The sequence below is a fragment of the Gorilla gorilla genome, chromosome 1 (genome assembly GCF_029281585.2).
Source record: "Gorilla gorilla gorilla isolate KB3781 chromosome 1, NHGRI_mGorGor1-v2.1_pri, whole genome shotgun sequence".
Classification (NCBI taxonomy): domain Eukaryota; kingdom Metazoa; phylum Chordata; class Mammalia; order Primates; family Hominidae; genus Gorilla; species Gorilla gorilla.
The window spans coordinates 91,093,715-91,110,328 of NC_073224.2; the positions used below are offsets into that span (position 1 = coordinate 91,093,715).

Consider the following 16,614-nt stretch of genomic DNA (forward strand, 5'->3'; position numbering starts at 1 on the left):
ATTATTAGGGTCTCTTGTATTCAGGATAGAGAGGAGCTCAGTCAGAAAGTGTCAGGGTGAGGGTCGCTTATAACTCCAGGTTCCGACAAAAGGTGATATCCAGAATTGGCCAATCAGTGCTGCAGTCTATTTCTTTTGGGTCGGGAGGGTCTCCTCAGTATTGTCCCTTCCATGGTTTGCCAGAAAGATGTTACTGCAAAGGGGCCCTGATCCAGACCCCAAGAGAGGGTTCTTGGATCTTGTGCAAGAAAGAATTCAGGACAAGTCCATAAAGTGAAAGTAAGTTTATTAAGAAAGTAAAGGAATAAAGAATGGCTACTCCATAGGCAGAGCAGCCTATACTAATTTATATTCTCACCAGCAGTATACCAAGATTTCCTTTTCTCCACATCCTCACCAACACTTGTTATCTTTTATCTTTTTGATAATAACCATGCTAACAGATATGAAGTGATACCTCATTGTGATTTTGATTTGCATTTTCCTGATGATTAGTGATGTGGAGCATCTTTTCATAAACTTGTTGGCCATTTGTATGTTTCTGGAAATATGTCTATCCAGGTCTTTTGCCCATTCGTAATCAGAGGTTTTTTTTTTTTTTTTTGCCATTGAATAGTGTGAGTTCTTATATATTGTGATGATTTTTTTGTGTGTATGGTAAAGCCTAATGTAAAATTTACCAATTTAACCGTGTGTGTGTGTGTGTGTGTACTTTTTTTATTTTTTATTTTTTTATTTTTTGGAGACAGGATCTTACTCTGTTGCTCAGGCTGGAGTACAGTGACATCATCCCAGCTCACTGCAGCCTCAACCTCCCAAGCTCAAGTGATATTCCTACTTCAGCCTCCTGGGTAGCTGGGACTATAGGCATGTGGCACCATGCCTGGCTAATTTTTGTATTTTTTGTAGAGATGAGATTTCGCCATGTTGCCCATGCTGGTCTTGAACTCCTGAGCTCAAGCAATTCTCCTGCCTCAGCCTCCCAAGGTGCTGGAGCTACAGGCGTGAGCCACCACACCTGGCCTTTTTGAACCGTTTTTAAGTGTAGAGTTCAGTGACATTTAATACATTCACGTTGTGTACAACTATCATCATTATTCATCTCTAGAACTTTTTCATCACCCCACATTGAAAACTGTGTACCCCATTAAATAATAACTCTGTTTCTCTCTCCCCTCAGCCTCTGGTAATCACTAGTCTAATTCCCGTCTCTATGAATTTGACTATTCTATGTACCTTTTATAAGTGCAATCATACAATATTTATTATTTTATGTCTGGCTCGTTTCACTTAGTATAATATCTTCAGTTTCATCCATGTTGTAGCATGTGTCAAAATTTCTTTCCTTTTTAAGGCTAAATAATATTCCATTGTATGTATGTATACACACACAGCACACATACACACACACAGCACACACATACCACATTTTGTTTATCTATTTTTTTATTTGTGAACACTTAGGTGGTTTCCACTTTTGGCTGTTGTGAATAATGTTGCTATGAACATTGATGTACAGATATCTATAGCAGAAGTATCTGCTTTCAGTTCTTTTGGGTATATATCCAGAAGTGGAATAAGTGGATCATATGATAATTCAGTGTTTAATTTTTTGAGAAACCACTGTACTGTGCCCTACAATGGCAGCACCATTTTACATTTCTACAAGCAATGCACAAAGTTTCCAATTTCTCTACATCCTTGCCAACACATGTTATTTTCTTATTTTCTTGCTTTCTCTGTTTTTGATAATAGTCATCCTATTGGGTATGAAGTGGTATCTCATTGTGGTTTTGATTTGCATTTCCCTGATTATTAGTGATATTGACTGCATATGTAATTTTATAAGATATTGCCAAATCCCTCTCTAAAAGGAAATGTTGCATTCTTTTTTTGTTTGTTTGTTAAGCAGTTATTTTATTGCTCAAGTACATAGACAAATTTGTGCAACCAGGGCAGAGGCTGTATATGATTCATATTTCCAGTTGGGAGAGAGGACTCACTTGGTCTTATAATATCGAGCCAAACAGTGAATCCGGCTCTCTATCAGAATCAGACAGAATTTAGCATTCTTATCCTTTCTCTTCCTGTCAAGAAGCCTTTGAACAGCAACTGCTGCCTTAATTAAATGGTAGAGATCTTCAGGGAGATTAGGAGCGGTCCCTTAGACTTAAGAATTCTTAAGATTTTATTGCCTGTCACAAATCGTGCTTGTGCAGCATCATGTGAATCTCTCAGGATCCCACCGATTTGTGAAGGAGTCAGGCCCTTCTTGGCCAGTTTTTAAATCTGCTCCTTCATGTCGTCAGATGTCAACTTCAGCCCCCACTTCAGCAGCCCCACTTCAGTGGGGATGCTGCGGCGATAGAGCAAAGCTGACTGGGACAGACCCTTCCCAGAAGCGTGCATGTGACCCATGATGGCAGCTGTCAGGCAGCAAAAGGAACATTCTTACTAACGATGCATGAATACCTATTTCTTCATAGCCTTTCTTAACAGCATATATAGTCACAATTTTAAATTTTTATCAGATAGATGAGAAGTGGTATTTCAGTATAGTTTTAATTTCAGTTTGTTTGTTTGTTTATTTATTTATTATCTTTGAGACGGAGTCTCGCTCTGTCGCCCAGGCTGGGGTGCAATGGGATGATCTCGGCTCACTGCAACCTCCATCTCCCACGTTCAACTAGTTCTCCCACCTTAGCCTCCTGAGTAGCTGGGACTATAGGTGTGCACCACCACACCCAGCCAATTTTTTGTATTTTTAGTAGAGATGAGGTCTTGCCATGTTGGCCAGGCTGGTTTTGAACTACTGACCTCTAGTGATCCACCTGCCTCAGCCTCCCAAGGTGCTGGGATTACAGGCCAGAGCCACTATGCCCAACCTTGTTTTACAATTATGAATGACATTGAACATCTTTTTCAAAACTCACATATAATAAAATTCACATTTTTGGTATGTTATATTATGAGATCTGATTTTCCATTAATTTTTAAGAGTTTTTTAAAATGAGTGATGATAGCCTTTTATCTGAGGTAAATGTTGCAAATAATTTTATTCCAGTTTTTTAATGGTCTTGGCTTAGTTTAAGGTATTTGCCATGCATAAAATTTTTATTTTTCTATAGTCAAATTTATCAATTTTTTTTCTTTAATTGTGTCTAGATTTTGGGTAATAGAAAACCTTTTTCTACAGCTAGGTTTTAGAGGAATTACCAGTATTGTCTCTTTTTTTTAAAAAAAAAGTCTCGCTCTCTCATGCAGGCTGGAGTGCAGTGACGCAGTCAGGGTTCACTGTGTGTATCCTTGACCTCTTAGGCTCAAGTGACCCTCCCACCTTAGCCTCCCAAGTAGCTGGGACTACAGGTGCGTGTCACCACACCCAACTAATTTTTATATTTTTTGTAGAGATGGGGTTTCGCCATGTTGCCTCAGCTGATTTTGGACTCCTGAGCTCAAGTGATCCGCCCACCTTGTCCTCCCAAAGTGCTGGGATTACAGATGTGAGCCACTGCGCCCTGATTTCTTATTTTATACTTTGATTCCTGATACATTTGGAGTTTATTTTTATATGTGATGTAAGATATGTATCTTATTTTATGTTTTCCACATTACTGATGATTTGTTCTAGCACCATTTATTTAGTCCATCTCTGTCCTAATAGTTTAGCTTTCACTTTTATCATAGACTAGATTTCCACGAGCACTTGGCTGTGTTTTTGGACTTTTCTGTTCGTGTTCTTACAGCATTTGAACAGTTTTTATGTTCCTTTCTATAGGAGGGTCTAAATAGTGATTATTAGTGATTTCAGAGACAAATTTTTTAACAATTAGATTTAAGACCACAGTTCTTGATATAGGTTTACTCTTCAGTTCCCTTCCATTCTTAAAATATACAGCCAGATTGAGCCCTAATATGAGGAAGTAGGAGAGGTGCTGTGGGTCATATGGATCTAGTAATGGCCTTTAAAAAATTTAAACAAGCAAAATAAGAACTAACTTTTACCTCAAAGGGCAGATTTTGCTTGTGGAGTGGTATGTCCACAATTACGTGTGTGATCCTTCTTATTCAGTATGGAGACAATTTTTAGAAATGGAAATATCCTTTTAAAAAATGTATAGTGTCTCTTTTCAGTTTAAAGTTTTTAGATTGTGTTCCTTTTTGCTTTTCCCTTTTTTCTCCTTACACACATAGAAATTGATGTCTTGTGTTTGTCCTTTAGGTTTGCTGTAATGGCACAAGAGTATTTGTGCAGAAAGAAATTCTTGATAAATTTACAGAGGAAGTGGTGAAACAGACCCAAAGGATTAAAATTGGAGATCCCCTTCTGGAAGATACAAGGATGGGTCCCCTCATCAACCGACCACACCTGGAGCGAGTCCTTGGGTTTGTTAAAGTGGCAAAGGAGCAGGTAAGAAATAACTGGCAGTAGGGTGGGGTTGGGGAAGATTATAGTACTCCTAAATCACATGCTTTGTGCCCTTTTCATGTTAATATTCGTTTGACTATTATTCATTGGACTATTAGCATCCCTGGCTGTGTTCTGCTTTGTACCTGCACTGGGAAGACTATGTGTTTGTTCGGGATACAATTAACATTTCAGGAATGCATTTTGGGGTTATATTTTTAATACAACATATCTTTTTTCCTTTTCGGCAGGGTGCTAAAGTGTTATGTGGTGGAGATATATATGTACCTGAAGATCCCAAATTAAAGGATGGATATTACATGAGACCTTGTGTATTAAGTATGTCCTCTTTTTGTTTGCTTTTAGATGATTTGAATTAAATACTGAATAGATAGAGATGAATATTTATAAAATATGTACATGGTATAAAGCAAGGGCTGGCAAATTATGTGGTCCTACTACCCAAGTTTAAGAAGTAGAACTGCTCCATTATCTTTGAAGCCTTCTGTGTGCCCCTCCTTTAGGGCACCCATATGTATTAGTTTATCCAGGACCACAACTATTGTTCTGGAAGCAAGGAGCTCAAAAATATGAAAGTGCATATTTGATTTAAAAAATTAAGTAATAAATATAATTCCTTGAGAAAATAAAGAATGTTTTTCATGTGACCTGTAGATCATTGTGTTAGACATTTTGCATTGCTATGAAGGAATATCTAAGACTGGGTAAGTAGAAAAGATGTTTATTTGGCTCATGGTTCTGCAGACTGTACAGGAAGCATGGCGCCATCATCTCTTCCTGGTGAGGCCTCAGGAAGATTTCAGTCATGGTGGAAGGTGAAAGGGGAGCAGACGAGTCACATGGTGAAAGAGAGAGCAAGAGAGGCGCCAGGCTCTTTTAAACAGCCAGCTCTGTGTGAACTCACAGAGCGAGAATGCACTCATTACCATGGGGAGGACATCAAGCCATTCATGAGGGATTTGCCCTGTGACCCAAACACCTCCCACTGGGCCCTACCTCCAACAATGGGGATCATACTTCAACATGAGATTTGGAGGAGAAAAGCATCCAGACCGTATCAGTCATCAATATAATAAAACCAGTTTGTCAGATAATATACTAATCTTTTTAGAAATTACATAATTTAATAATTTTTAGCACCTCCATTCGATCTTAAAAATCTAGTTTTGACAGTCAAGGTGTATATGGTCATCCTACTCCCACCCATCTACTTCCCTCCTACTTCAGAGGTAACTACTATTCTCAGTGTTGTTTTTATCATTCTTATGCTTTTCTCTATCATTTTATAGTGTATGTTAGTATCCCCTACAAAAATGTTGATAGTTTTGTAGGCTTTAAACAATTATATATAGGTTGAACCATGTTGTATAATTCCTTACATCTTATTTGGAGATAAATAAAGCTGGTTTTTGCCCCTAAGGTTGATAGTGGTGTCAGTTTTTAACAACTTCATATTTGATGCAGTATATAACCTTTAATCCTCACTAGAAAGAACCACTGACATTTAAAAGCTGAAAACCTAATGTCCATCCCCCATGAATTAGGTTGCAGTTATTACATGAATATTTAATAAATAGGAAAAGCTTACAATACATTGTAAAATTAAAAATATTGGGGCTAGGTGCAGTGGAACACTCCCAGCACTTTGGGAGGCTGAGGCAGGAGGATCACATGAGCCCAGGAGTTTGAGACGAGACTGGGCAACATAGTGAGACCCGATCTTCAAAAAATTAGCCGGGGGTGGTGGTGCACACTGTGGTCCCAGCTACTCAGGAGGTTTTATTTTAATATTTGCAGCTAATTGCAGAGACGACATGACCTGTGTGAAGGAAGAGATCTTTGGGCCTGTTATGTCCATTTTATCATTTGACACTGAAGCTGAGGTTCTAGAAAGAGCCAATGATACCACTTTTGGACTAGCAGCTGGCGTCTTTACCAGGTATGTGGAGTGGGACACTGAGAGCAGTTTTGAAGGAGCCGGGCTGCAGTATCTGCTTAGATATTTAATTGATCCTATTCTCTCACTTTAGTTTGCCCTCATAGGAGCCATCAGCACTTTCTGTTTGCTTCAGGTTAAGTCAGAAGACACCAAAGCAGCATTTTGCAGTTTGCTGTAAATGGCCAGAGAACCCTGCTATTGAGTTTTAAATTGAGCTCGTTTAATAAACACTTAAGATTCTGATCTATGTAAAGCATTGGGTTAGATGTCTTTTGAAAACACACATGTCAAGGAATTTAGAAACCTGTAAGTATATAAATTGTGGGCAGTATTCTTCAAAAACATGATTTTTAGTGGCATTATAGTAGTTCCTAATTGGAATGCATTATAACTCATGTAGCCATTTTTTCTGTGGTTGGATATTTGGGATATTGTTTCTATTTTAAATATTATAGTAATGTGATTAATATCTTTGTGCATAAACTTAACCTCTACTATTACAAGTAAAAATGATTTGGGAGTGCAATTTCTTTGAAACCAATTGCAGATTGCTTGGTTTTATACAAACTTTGATTAGTCTTTGGCAGTAGAAGGCAGTTTGCTAAAGCGGCTTTACACTTGGGATTATGCTGTTTCTTTGGTGATACATAAAGTTCACATTTTTTTTTTTTTTTATAACTTCGTGGTCAGGAGCTTGGGAAGAAAGCCCAAGTCTCACTTGAGGACCTGATGTAATTGCTTCTCTTTGAGCTCCGAAGAAAAGATTGAGGAGCTGCTCTTTTGATTTGGGGAGTGAGCAGGTTAAGTGCTCTTACTTTACTTTGCCACCCTCGTACAGACAAAGTCCGGTTACAAAGGCGGGTAACTCCAATGTGCTATTCTTTTTTTCTTACCAGCTTTACTGGGATAATGCACATACTGTACAATTCACCCACTTAAAGTGTACAATTCAGTGGTTTTTAGTTTATTCATGGAGTTGTGCAACCATCACCATAATCTATTTTTAGGACACTTTCATCATCTCAAGAAGAAACCTTGTGCCCATTAACTGTTGCTCTTCATTCCCACTCCCCACCCCCAGCCCCTGGCATCCACTAAACTACTTTCTATCTCCATGGATTTGCCCATTCTGAACATTTTATATAAATGGAATCATACAGTATGTATTCTTTTGTGACTGGCTTCTTTCACTTAGCATAATGTTTTCAAGGTTCATTTGTGTTGTGGCATTTATCAGTACTTTATTCCCAAATAATATTCCGTGGTATGGATATGTACCACTTTTTGTTCGTCCATTCATCTGTTACAGGCATTTGGGTTGTTTTCATTTTTGGCTATTATGAATAATGATGCTATGAACATATGTGTACAGGCCTTTGTGTGGACATATATTTTCATTTCTGTTGGGTGTATATCTAGTAGTGAATTGCTGGGTAACATGGTAACTTTATGTTTAACTTTTTGAGGAACTGCTAAACTCTTCCAAATTGGCAGCACCATTTTACATTCCTCCCAACAACGTATGAAGGTTCTAATTTGTCCACATCCTCACCAGCCCTTGTTATTGTCTGTCCGTCTGGTTTTAGCCATCCTTGTGGGTGTGAAGTAGTATCTCATTGTGGTTTTTATTTGCATTTCTGTGGGTTTTCTTCTCACTTTCTTGATAGTCTTATTTGTAGCACAAAATTTTAAATTTTGACCAATTCTAATTGTGTTTTTTTTATCTGTTACTTTTGGTGTCATAGTCTAAGAAATCTTTCCCTGACCCACGGTCATGAAGATTTATTCCTCTGTTTTCTTCAGAGTTTTATAGTTCTCAGTCTGACATTTTTAGGTCTGTGATGCGTTTAAGTTAATTTTTGTGTATGGTGTAAGAAAGGGCTCCACCTTTATTTTTTGCATGTAGATATCCACTTGTTTCAGCACCATTTGTTAAAAAGACTGTTTTTCCTCCATTGAATTTTGGTACTCTTGTTGCTGTTACTTATTTTAAAGATACCATGTGCATGGGACTATAAAACCCAATCCATATCTGTTTTGCCTGGATGATAAAAGATTTTAAAACATTTTGAAGAAATGAGAATTTAGTAAGATTTGAGAACCCTAGAACTGGCAGTGTAACTTTTCCTGTTAAAGTAGTAGCCTAAGAAACTCTGAATAATGCACACATTTTTTTTTCCTTCATAGGGACATCCAACGGGCTCATAGAGTGGTAGCTGAGCTTCAGGCTGGGACGTGCTTCATTAACAACTATAACGTCAGCCCAGTGGAGTTGCCCTTTGGTGGATATAAGAAGTCAGGTGAGGAGCTGGGAGGTGTGAATGCAAACTAGGTCTCTAGAGCTAGGTCGTAATTCAGACCTTATAAACCAGTATTTCTAAACCTGTCTGCATATCTGAATCACCTGGGGAAATACAGGTTCCTGGTCCTTCCCCAGATCCACTGTAGCAGTCTCTGGGAATGGAAGTCAAGCATCTTCCCCTACCCAACACTCCCTAAATCTTTCTGGAGGGTTCTGATGTATAGCCTGGCTTGTGAACTGCTGATAGATACCTCAAAAAGGTTTATCTTGTGGGTAGAATACTTTTTCTTCACAGCCTGTGACTTCTGTAAGCATAAAATCACTCCCTTAGGGGTTCTGTATCAGGGATGTCCATCATCATCCACTGTGGAGTTTTTAGATTCCATTTAGGTAAAGTGTCTTTAAAGTAATAGCTCAGTAACTTTGTTTCCTCTGTTATGTCAAATTAACAAAATCTTTAAATTTATCATTAAGCAATCAATTATAATCGTTTTCATTACCCTTGATGGCATATAGGAGTGTGTTTCCTTAGCCACTGCTCATTCATTTTGTTCATTTTATAGTCAGACATATGTTACCACAACATATAAATTTGTAAGTCTGGTATATCAGGAGAAGGTCTGAGGCATCAGGAGTATAGGCAGAACCTTGAGGTTCTTTCTTTGGAGTTTGTTGCCTGTAAATATTCATTTACATATTTCTCATGCTGTTCTTCTAGAGTGAAAATTGGTTTGGACTTTGTCGAGGCACCATTCTAAGAGTCTGACCTCTAGTTTCTGTGGCAAATATTTACAGCCATCACAGTGTTGTCAAATATATAAACTCTGATGAACACTGATGAGATGGTGGGTGTTAATTTGACAGTCTTATTTGTCCCGGTGGGGTACTCAGAGGAGTCATACACACAGGCACAAGTGCAGGTGGGAACCAAGGTGCCATCTTATTTTTAACATGTAACATATAACATTACATGTTAAGTTTCCGATAGTCCCTCAGTGCAGGGAATTATTTGTTTGGAATCAGCAGCTTAGGCCTTTGGAGGGCCTCCTAACTTTCCCTTTCCTTTGGACCAGACCATGCTATGTGGAATGAGAGAGCGAGAAAGATGGCCAGACGTGCAGAGCAACACCTGGCCTAAGAGGCCTGACCAGCTGTGTGCTTAGGGGATTTGGAAAGGAACAAAAGACAGAGTCAGGTCTTCCCAGGACCTTTGTGTGTGATACCATTTGAGTGGTGCTCCCTGGAAATGCACATATTTGGGACCTCGGCCTTGCCCTTGGAAGGCAGAGCCTACCTAAGTCTAGCACAGGGTGTACAGGCAGGGCCAAGGGTGGGATACTACCCTTTTAGCACAGTAACCTCACCCACTAGGAATTGGGCAGTGTCTTGAACTCTGAGTAATCAGAGGGACCTTCAGTGACCCCTCACCAACATGAGTGGGTAGGTTAAGTTAGTAGGTTGCTCTTATAGGTGTTTAAGAAATGGTGAATAAGCCTATTGTGTAAAGTTATAAATTAGCATCAGCTTTCAAGGGTGTCAGGTTGATTATTGTAGAGATTGCCTTTAACACTTGATATAAAATCCAAGCATTTTTCAGACCTCAACCCAGAATAGTAGATACTTGAAATTAAGATTCATATTGGTGAGAAACAAGACCTGTATATTTCCCTATCCCTATCCCCAAATGCCAGTGGGTCATTTTCCCCATGCCTAGCTCCATTCACAGCTAATATGTGGATTGAGGCTTTATTCCAAAACATTTAGGTTCTATATTCTTCCCTAGCCCTGATTAGCAGTGCTCATCTTTGAAGATCATTGTGACTTTTCAGACTATTGTAGTGATGGCTCAACCTGACCCCTTCTCCTCCTTTCAGGATTTGGCAGAGAGAACGGCCGTGTGACAATCGAATATTATTCACAGCTGAAGACTGTGTGTGTGGAGATGGGTGATGTGGAATCTGCTTTTTGAAAACCTGCAGTGAAACCTACTGACATGGCCACGCTGTGGAATGATGCGAATCGGCCCTGTTTACAGAGGCAGTACAACTGAGTGTTATTTTACATCCAGAATCTTGGCATTCAGGATAAGAGAATGGTTCATGTTACTCTTTCTGTCTCCATCAGCTTCCTCACTGAAAATGTGCATTAAGTGCCTTGTAGATACTAATCAAGAAAGTTGTGATTCTCCTCAAAGCGTATTTTTGTGAAATCTTTGAAGAGCCAGTAACATACTTCTAGAGAACAGGAAAAGAGACTAGGATAATACATCTTCCACACATTTGGCCCACTGATAATGTTAATTCTCTGGCGTATTTCAAAGAACTTGTTCCTGGCTGATCCAAGTGCAGTGGTATTTACAACTAATTGATCACAACCAGTTTGTAGATTTCTTTGTTCCTTCTCCATTCCCACTGCTTCACTTGCCTAGTCTTGAAGGAAAAAAAACAAAAAACAAAAAAAACCTTGTTCCTTTATAGGTTCCAGGTAGAATCAGTAGAGATGATTTCAGCTCATTGACATTTTTTTAAGCTATATCCCCTTGTCATTCCATTGAGAAAGCTGACAGCCGGGATAGGGAGGGGATTAGATAATAGATGGGGTCAAATTCTGTGTGAATGTTAACTTGCCTAGTAAGCACTTTGTCTCTGTTCACTACTGTGATAGAGGAAATCTATCTCCCTATCTTGGGTCCTTGAACTACAGCCTGCTGTCTTACACCAGTGGAGCTACCCTTTAAATGTACAAATTATTTGTATGCTAATGTAATATGGTGAAATTAAAATAAATCACACTGTTAATTGTTTTCCTTTCGTGTTTTGAAACTAAACGTATCTTGAGGTTATGGGAGGACAGAGGATAGGGCTGATGTTAAAAGCACAAAGCAGGGGGATTTGATCTTGTAGTAAGAACAAAAGAATAGGTTTGGTTGCAGTGATGAACTTTATGGTCCAGGTAAGCATTTAGGCTCCATGTTCATTCTCACCTGGATAAGCAGTGCCTGTCCCTGAAGAGTTGTCAGGTCACTGTGGCTTTTCAGACTATTGCAGTCATGCCTCACTCTGCCTCCTTCTCTTCCTTTCAGGAGAACAGTTTATAAATCATAGCTAATTTAGTAGTCAGAGAGATAAGGGATGCTTGTTGTCACTGGGCCTGGATCTAATTATGTATTATGATGAGCAAGTACTGTAGTTTTAGAGCATAAGAACAACCAAATCAGCCTTTCTTGGTATTTCTTTGCACAGAGGACACATATGTGATACTGGACAAAGCCAATAGCGTTATCTTACCCTGTGTCCAAGGGGATCCTATGCACCTTAAGCAGTAGGAGCTGCCTGGGAGAAGATAAGTTTCTGATAGTCCCTCTAAAGCAAGCTTGTCCAATCTGCAGCCCACAGTCCATATGCAGCCCAGGACAGCTTTGAATGCAGCCAAACACAAATTTGTAAACTTTCTTAAAACGTGAGTTTTTTTTTTTTTTTGGCAATATTTTTTTCTTTTAGCTCATCGACTATCGTTAATGTTAGTGTATTTTATGTGTGGCCCAAGACAATTCTTCTTCTTCCAATGTGGCCCAGGGAAGCCAAACGATTGGACACCTCTGCAAGAGAAAACAGCAGGGGAAAGGGAAGCAACATTTAAGTACTCACTGTTCCTACTGCTACATTCCTTCTCATTTAATACACTAAGCCTAAGAAAGGGATTATCTCTGATTTTCAAATGAAGAAACAGATTTGGAGACACCTTGGTCACAGGCAAGTGTGATATTTTATGCCTATATATAAAATTATATATCTTTTCATCCATGGTTCCCGGCTGATAACTCCCTTGGTACGGTTTTTTGTTATAATGTTGGGGCACTTTAGGCCTCAGAAAACAGCATGTCCCTCTCTGACCTTCTGCCCTCCTTTTTACCTGCCCAAGGCTGGGCTCTAATCTTCCACCACTTTTCTGATTATGGGTCGTAAGACCTTCATTTCAGAAGGGGTCCTGCCTGCTGCCCTGCAGGAAAAATGCTGCACAAGCCAGGAATCTGAAGACCCTTGCTGGGTTTCCCGGCTCAGCCTCCTTTGTATTCGATCATACCCCTTTAGTCCAGTCACATTTCTACATGGTGTCCGTGCTTCAGTCATGCCTCTCTAATGAAGTCTAAGAGGCCCAAGAGGACGGGCTTCAGGGAGCTCCTGGAGAGCTGAACATGTGGAGGTTTACAGGAGGGTGAATAAGAACATGTGCATGTGCCAGGAAGGTGGTGCACCCCAACTCCACGGGAACAGAGGCTCCTGTGCTTGGGACCCTTGCAGACCTGGCCGTATGTATCCCTTCATTTAGTTGTTCATTTGTGTCCTTTAAAATACTCTTTTTTTTCCCAGAAACAGGGTCTCACTCCATCATCCGGGGTCTCGCTCTGTCATGTCACTGAACTAAAGTAGAGTGGTATGATCATAGCTCACTGCAGCCTCGACCTTCCTGGATTCAAGTGAACCTCCCACCTCTCAGCCTCCCCAGTAGCTGGGACTACAGGCGTGTGTCACCAGGCCTAGCTAATTTTTGTATTTTCTGTAGAGAAAGGGTTTCACCATTTTGCCCAGGCTGGTCTTGAACTCCTGGGCTCAAGTGATCCTCCAACCTCAGCCTCCCAAAGCACTGGGATTACAGGCATGAGCTACTGCACCTGGCCTAGGATATTCTTTTTAATAAACTAGTAAATGCATGTCTGAGTTCTGTGAGTCACTGTAGCGAATTAACCGAACCTCAACTTGAAGCCAGTTCCAGAAGCCTGGACTTGCAGTTGGTTGGGGTCACGGGCAGTCTTGTGGGACTGAGCCCTCAACCTGTGGGATCTGATGCTATCTCCAGGTAGATAGTGTCAGAATTGAACTGGAGGATGCCCAGCTGGTGTCCACTGCAGAACTGATTTGCCTGCTTGGTGTGTGAACAGAAAACCCCAACATTTGGTCACAGAAGTCTTCTGTGTTGATTGTTGTACGAGAGCAGAGGAAAAACAGTTTGTCTTCCACATCAGCAAGTCTGTAAGTTGACTGGCAACTTCAAGCCAGGTGTGAGTCTCCAATTCCTGTGCTTTCTGCTACCCTCTCTGTTTCCTAGAACTGAACCCAGTATATTAGTTTCCTATGCTTGCTGTAACAAATTACCACCAACTTAGCAGCTTAAAACAACACAAACTTATTATCTTACAGTTCTGGAAGTCAGAAGTCCCAAAATGGTTTCACTTGGCCAAAACCAAGAAGTTGTCAGGGCCACACTCCTTGAAGAGGCTGTAGGAGAGAATCCTTTTCCAGCTTCTAGAGCGGCATTCCTTGCATTCTTTTGCTTGTGTCCCCTTCCTCTTAGATGCCAGCAGCTTAGCATCTTCAGAATCTCTCCCTGCCCCTGCTGCCTTCTTCTCTGTGTAGTCAAACTTCCCTTTGCCTCCCTCTTAGAAGAACACTTAAAGGACATTTAGGGCCCACACCTATAATCTCAGCAGTTCGGGAGGCCAAGGTGGGAGAATTGCTTGAGGCTAGGAGTTTGAGACCAGCCTGGGCAACATAGTAAGACCCCATCTCTACAAATAAAAAATAAAAAGGAGTGTGGCAGCCCACATGTGTACTCCCAGCTACTCGGGAGGCTGAGGCAGGAGGAACACTTGAGCCCAGGAGTTTGAGCTGCAGTGAGCTAGGATCATGCCACTGCACTCAGCTTGGGCAACAGGGTGAGACCTTGTCTCCAAAAACAGAAATGAAGACTCTCAATTCCCTCCTCAGACCTATGAATCTGAATCTGCATTTTAACAAGATCCTCAGGTGACTCATAAGCACAAGAGTCTCTCAAGCACTGCTTTTAGAGCAATGGTTCTCCACTTTCACTGCACATTAGAATTGCCCAGTGAGAGCTTTAAAAATACCAAGATTCTAATTTAATTCATCTGGGCATCTGGATTTTTTTTTTTTTTTTTTTTGAGATGGAGTTTCTCTCTTTTCCCTCTTGTTGCCCAGGCTGGAGTGCAATGGCACATTCGCGGCTCACTGCAACCTCCGCCTCCTGGATTCAAGCGATTTTCCTGTCTCAGCCTCCCGAGTAGCTGGGATTACAGGCATGCGCCCCCACACCCAGCTAATTTTGTATATTTTGTATTTTTAGTAGAGACAAGGTTTTTCTATGTTCGTCAGGCTGGTCTCGAACTCCTGACCTCAGGTGATCCACCTGCCTCAGCCTCCCAAAGTGCTGAGATTACAGGCATGAGCCACCGCACCCGGCCTGGACTCCTAAAAGGCACCCAGATGAGCTTAACAGACAGCCAAGGTTGAAAACTGCTGCTTTAAGAGCTGTGCTATCGAAGTATAGTAGCCTTAGCCATATGTATCTACTTACATTTAAATTAAAAATTCAACTCATCAGTTGCTGTAGCCACATTCAGCTCAGCCACACATGGGTAGGGGTTATACTTTATTGGACAGTGCAGACAGAATATTTCCATCATGTCAGAAGGTTCTGTTGGATAGTGCTGCTTAAGAGGGAAGGAACTGAGAGACTACTCAGTTTTTTATTAAGTTAGGAGAGCACCTTTGGAGGCGAGTGCTATTAGGGATGAAATAGAAAGCTGGGCAAACTCTGTGGGTCCTTAGAACATAAAGAAGATAACCCGGTTGCTGACTTTTGCTGAACAAGCTACACCAGCAGGTGGCTCTCATGCTTCCTACCACAATTTGCGTGGCTACAAGACCCCTGGTAGGCACTGTGCATGCATTATTGTTTGATCCTCATGAACTTTATATGATAAGTATTTTCATATTCCCAACTTAAAGCTGTGTAAGCTGAGGCTTAGGGAGGCTAATAAGCTTGCCCAAGGGCACACAGGCACCTGAAGGTGGGAATACTTAAGGTTCACTATGGATCAATTAGGCATTTATAGGCTGGTACGGCTGTCTGATTTTCATCTAGCAAAATTCAGAATGTGTTTCCCTTATACAAATAAATGGACTCTTTGGAATGTACACTGCCAACAGATTAGTATTAAATAGTTAATGGTAGAAATACTTACGCCAAGTTTTTCTCCACAAGACAAGGGACTAGCTTGTAAGAGTTATTCTCTAAGCAGTCTTTACCAACCGGATTCTGCCAAGCCCTAGGGTTCCCTGGAAGTGCAGTGAGTGGGGAAGTAGGGCACTGAAAGGCAGAGCTCTCGGTTCTGCACTTCAACCACAGCACCCTTTATGTACCGAGCTTCCTTACAAAACTCCATCTGAACCCAGTGTGCAATAGCAAAATGATAAACTGGGATCACATTACGGACGCTCAACTTATGATGGGGCTACATCCTGAGAAACCCAGCACACGTTGAAAATATTGTAAGTTGAAATTGCATTTCATACACCTAACCTACTGAACATCATAGCTTAGCCTAGTGACCTTAAACATGCTCCGAACACTTACATTAGCCGACAGTTGAGCAAAACCATCTGACACAAAGCCTCTTTTATAATGAAGAAGTGTTGAATATCTCATATGACTTAATTGAATACTGAAAGTCAAAAACAGAATGATTGTATTGGTACTCAAAGTACGATTTCTACTGAATGAGTATTGCTTTTTTTTTTTTTTTGAGACAGTCTTGCTCTGTCATTCACACTGGAGTGCAGTGGTGTGATCTTGGCTCACTACACGTTCCACCTCCTGGGTTCAAGCGATTCCCCTGACTCAGCCTCCCAAGTAGCTGGGATTACAAGAGTGCACCACCACACCCAGCTAATTTTTGTATCTTTAGTAGAGATGGGGTTTCATCATTTTGGCCAGGTTAGTCTCGAACTCCTGACCTCAGGTGATCCGCCCGCCTCAGCCTCCCAAAGAGCTGGGATTACAGCCATGAGCCACCATGCCCAGCCTGAGTCTTGCTTTTGCACCATTGTAATGTTGAAAAATTGTTAAGTTGAACTGTCATAAGTT

The 16,614-nt window shown here is 40.7% G+C and overlaps 1 protein-coding gene and 1 pseudogene across 1 annotated transcript in view; one reads left to right on the forward strand and one right to left on the reverse strand.

Moving 5' to 3' along the window:
• The window catches only part of ALDH9A1 (aldehyde dehydrogenase 9 family member A1), a 36,926-nt gene extending 25,453 nt beyond the window's left edge, over positions 1–11,473 (forward strand). The window contains exons 7-11 of the mRNA XM_004027824.5: positions 4,223–4,411; positions 4,660–4,747; positions 6,227–6,368; positions 8,556–8,668; positions 10,545–11,473. Of these exons, the coding sequence (XP_004027873.3) occupies positions 4,223–4,411; positions 4,660–4,747; positions 6,227–6,368; positions 8,556–8,668; positions 10,545–10,639 (627 nt within the window). The 3' untranslated portion in view covers positions 10,640–11,473. The remainder of the gene's footprint in view (positions 1–4,222; positions 4,412–4,659; positions 4,748–6,226; positions 6,369–8,555; positions 8,669–10,544) is intronic.
• Positions 1,925–2,418, reverse strand: LOC109028228 (small ribosomal subunit protein uS15-like; annotated as a pseudogene).
• Positions 11,474–16,614: the final 5,141 nt, after the last annotated feature.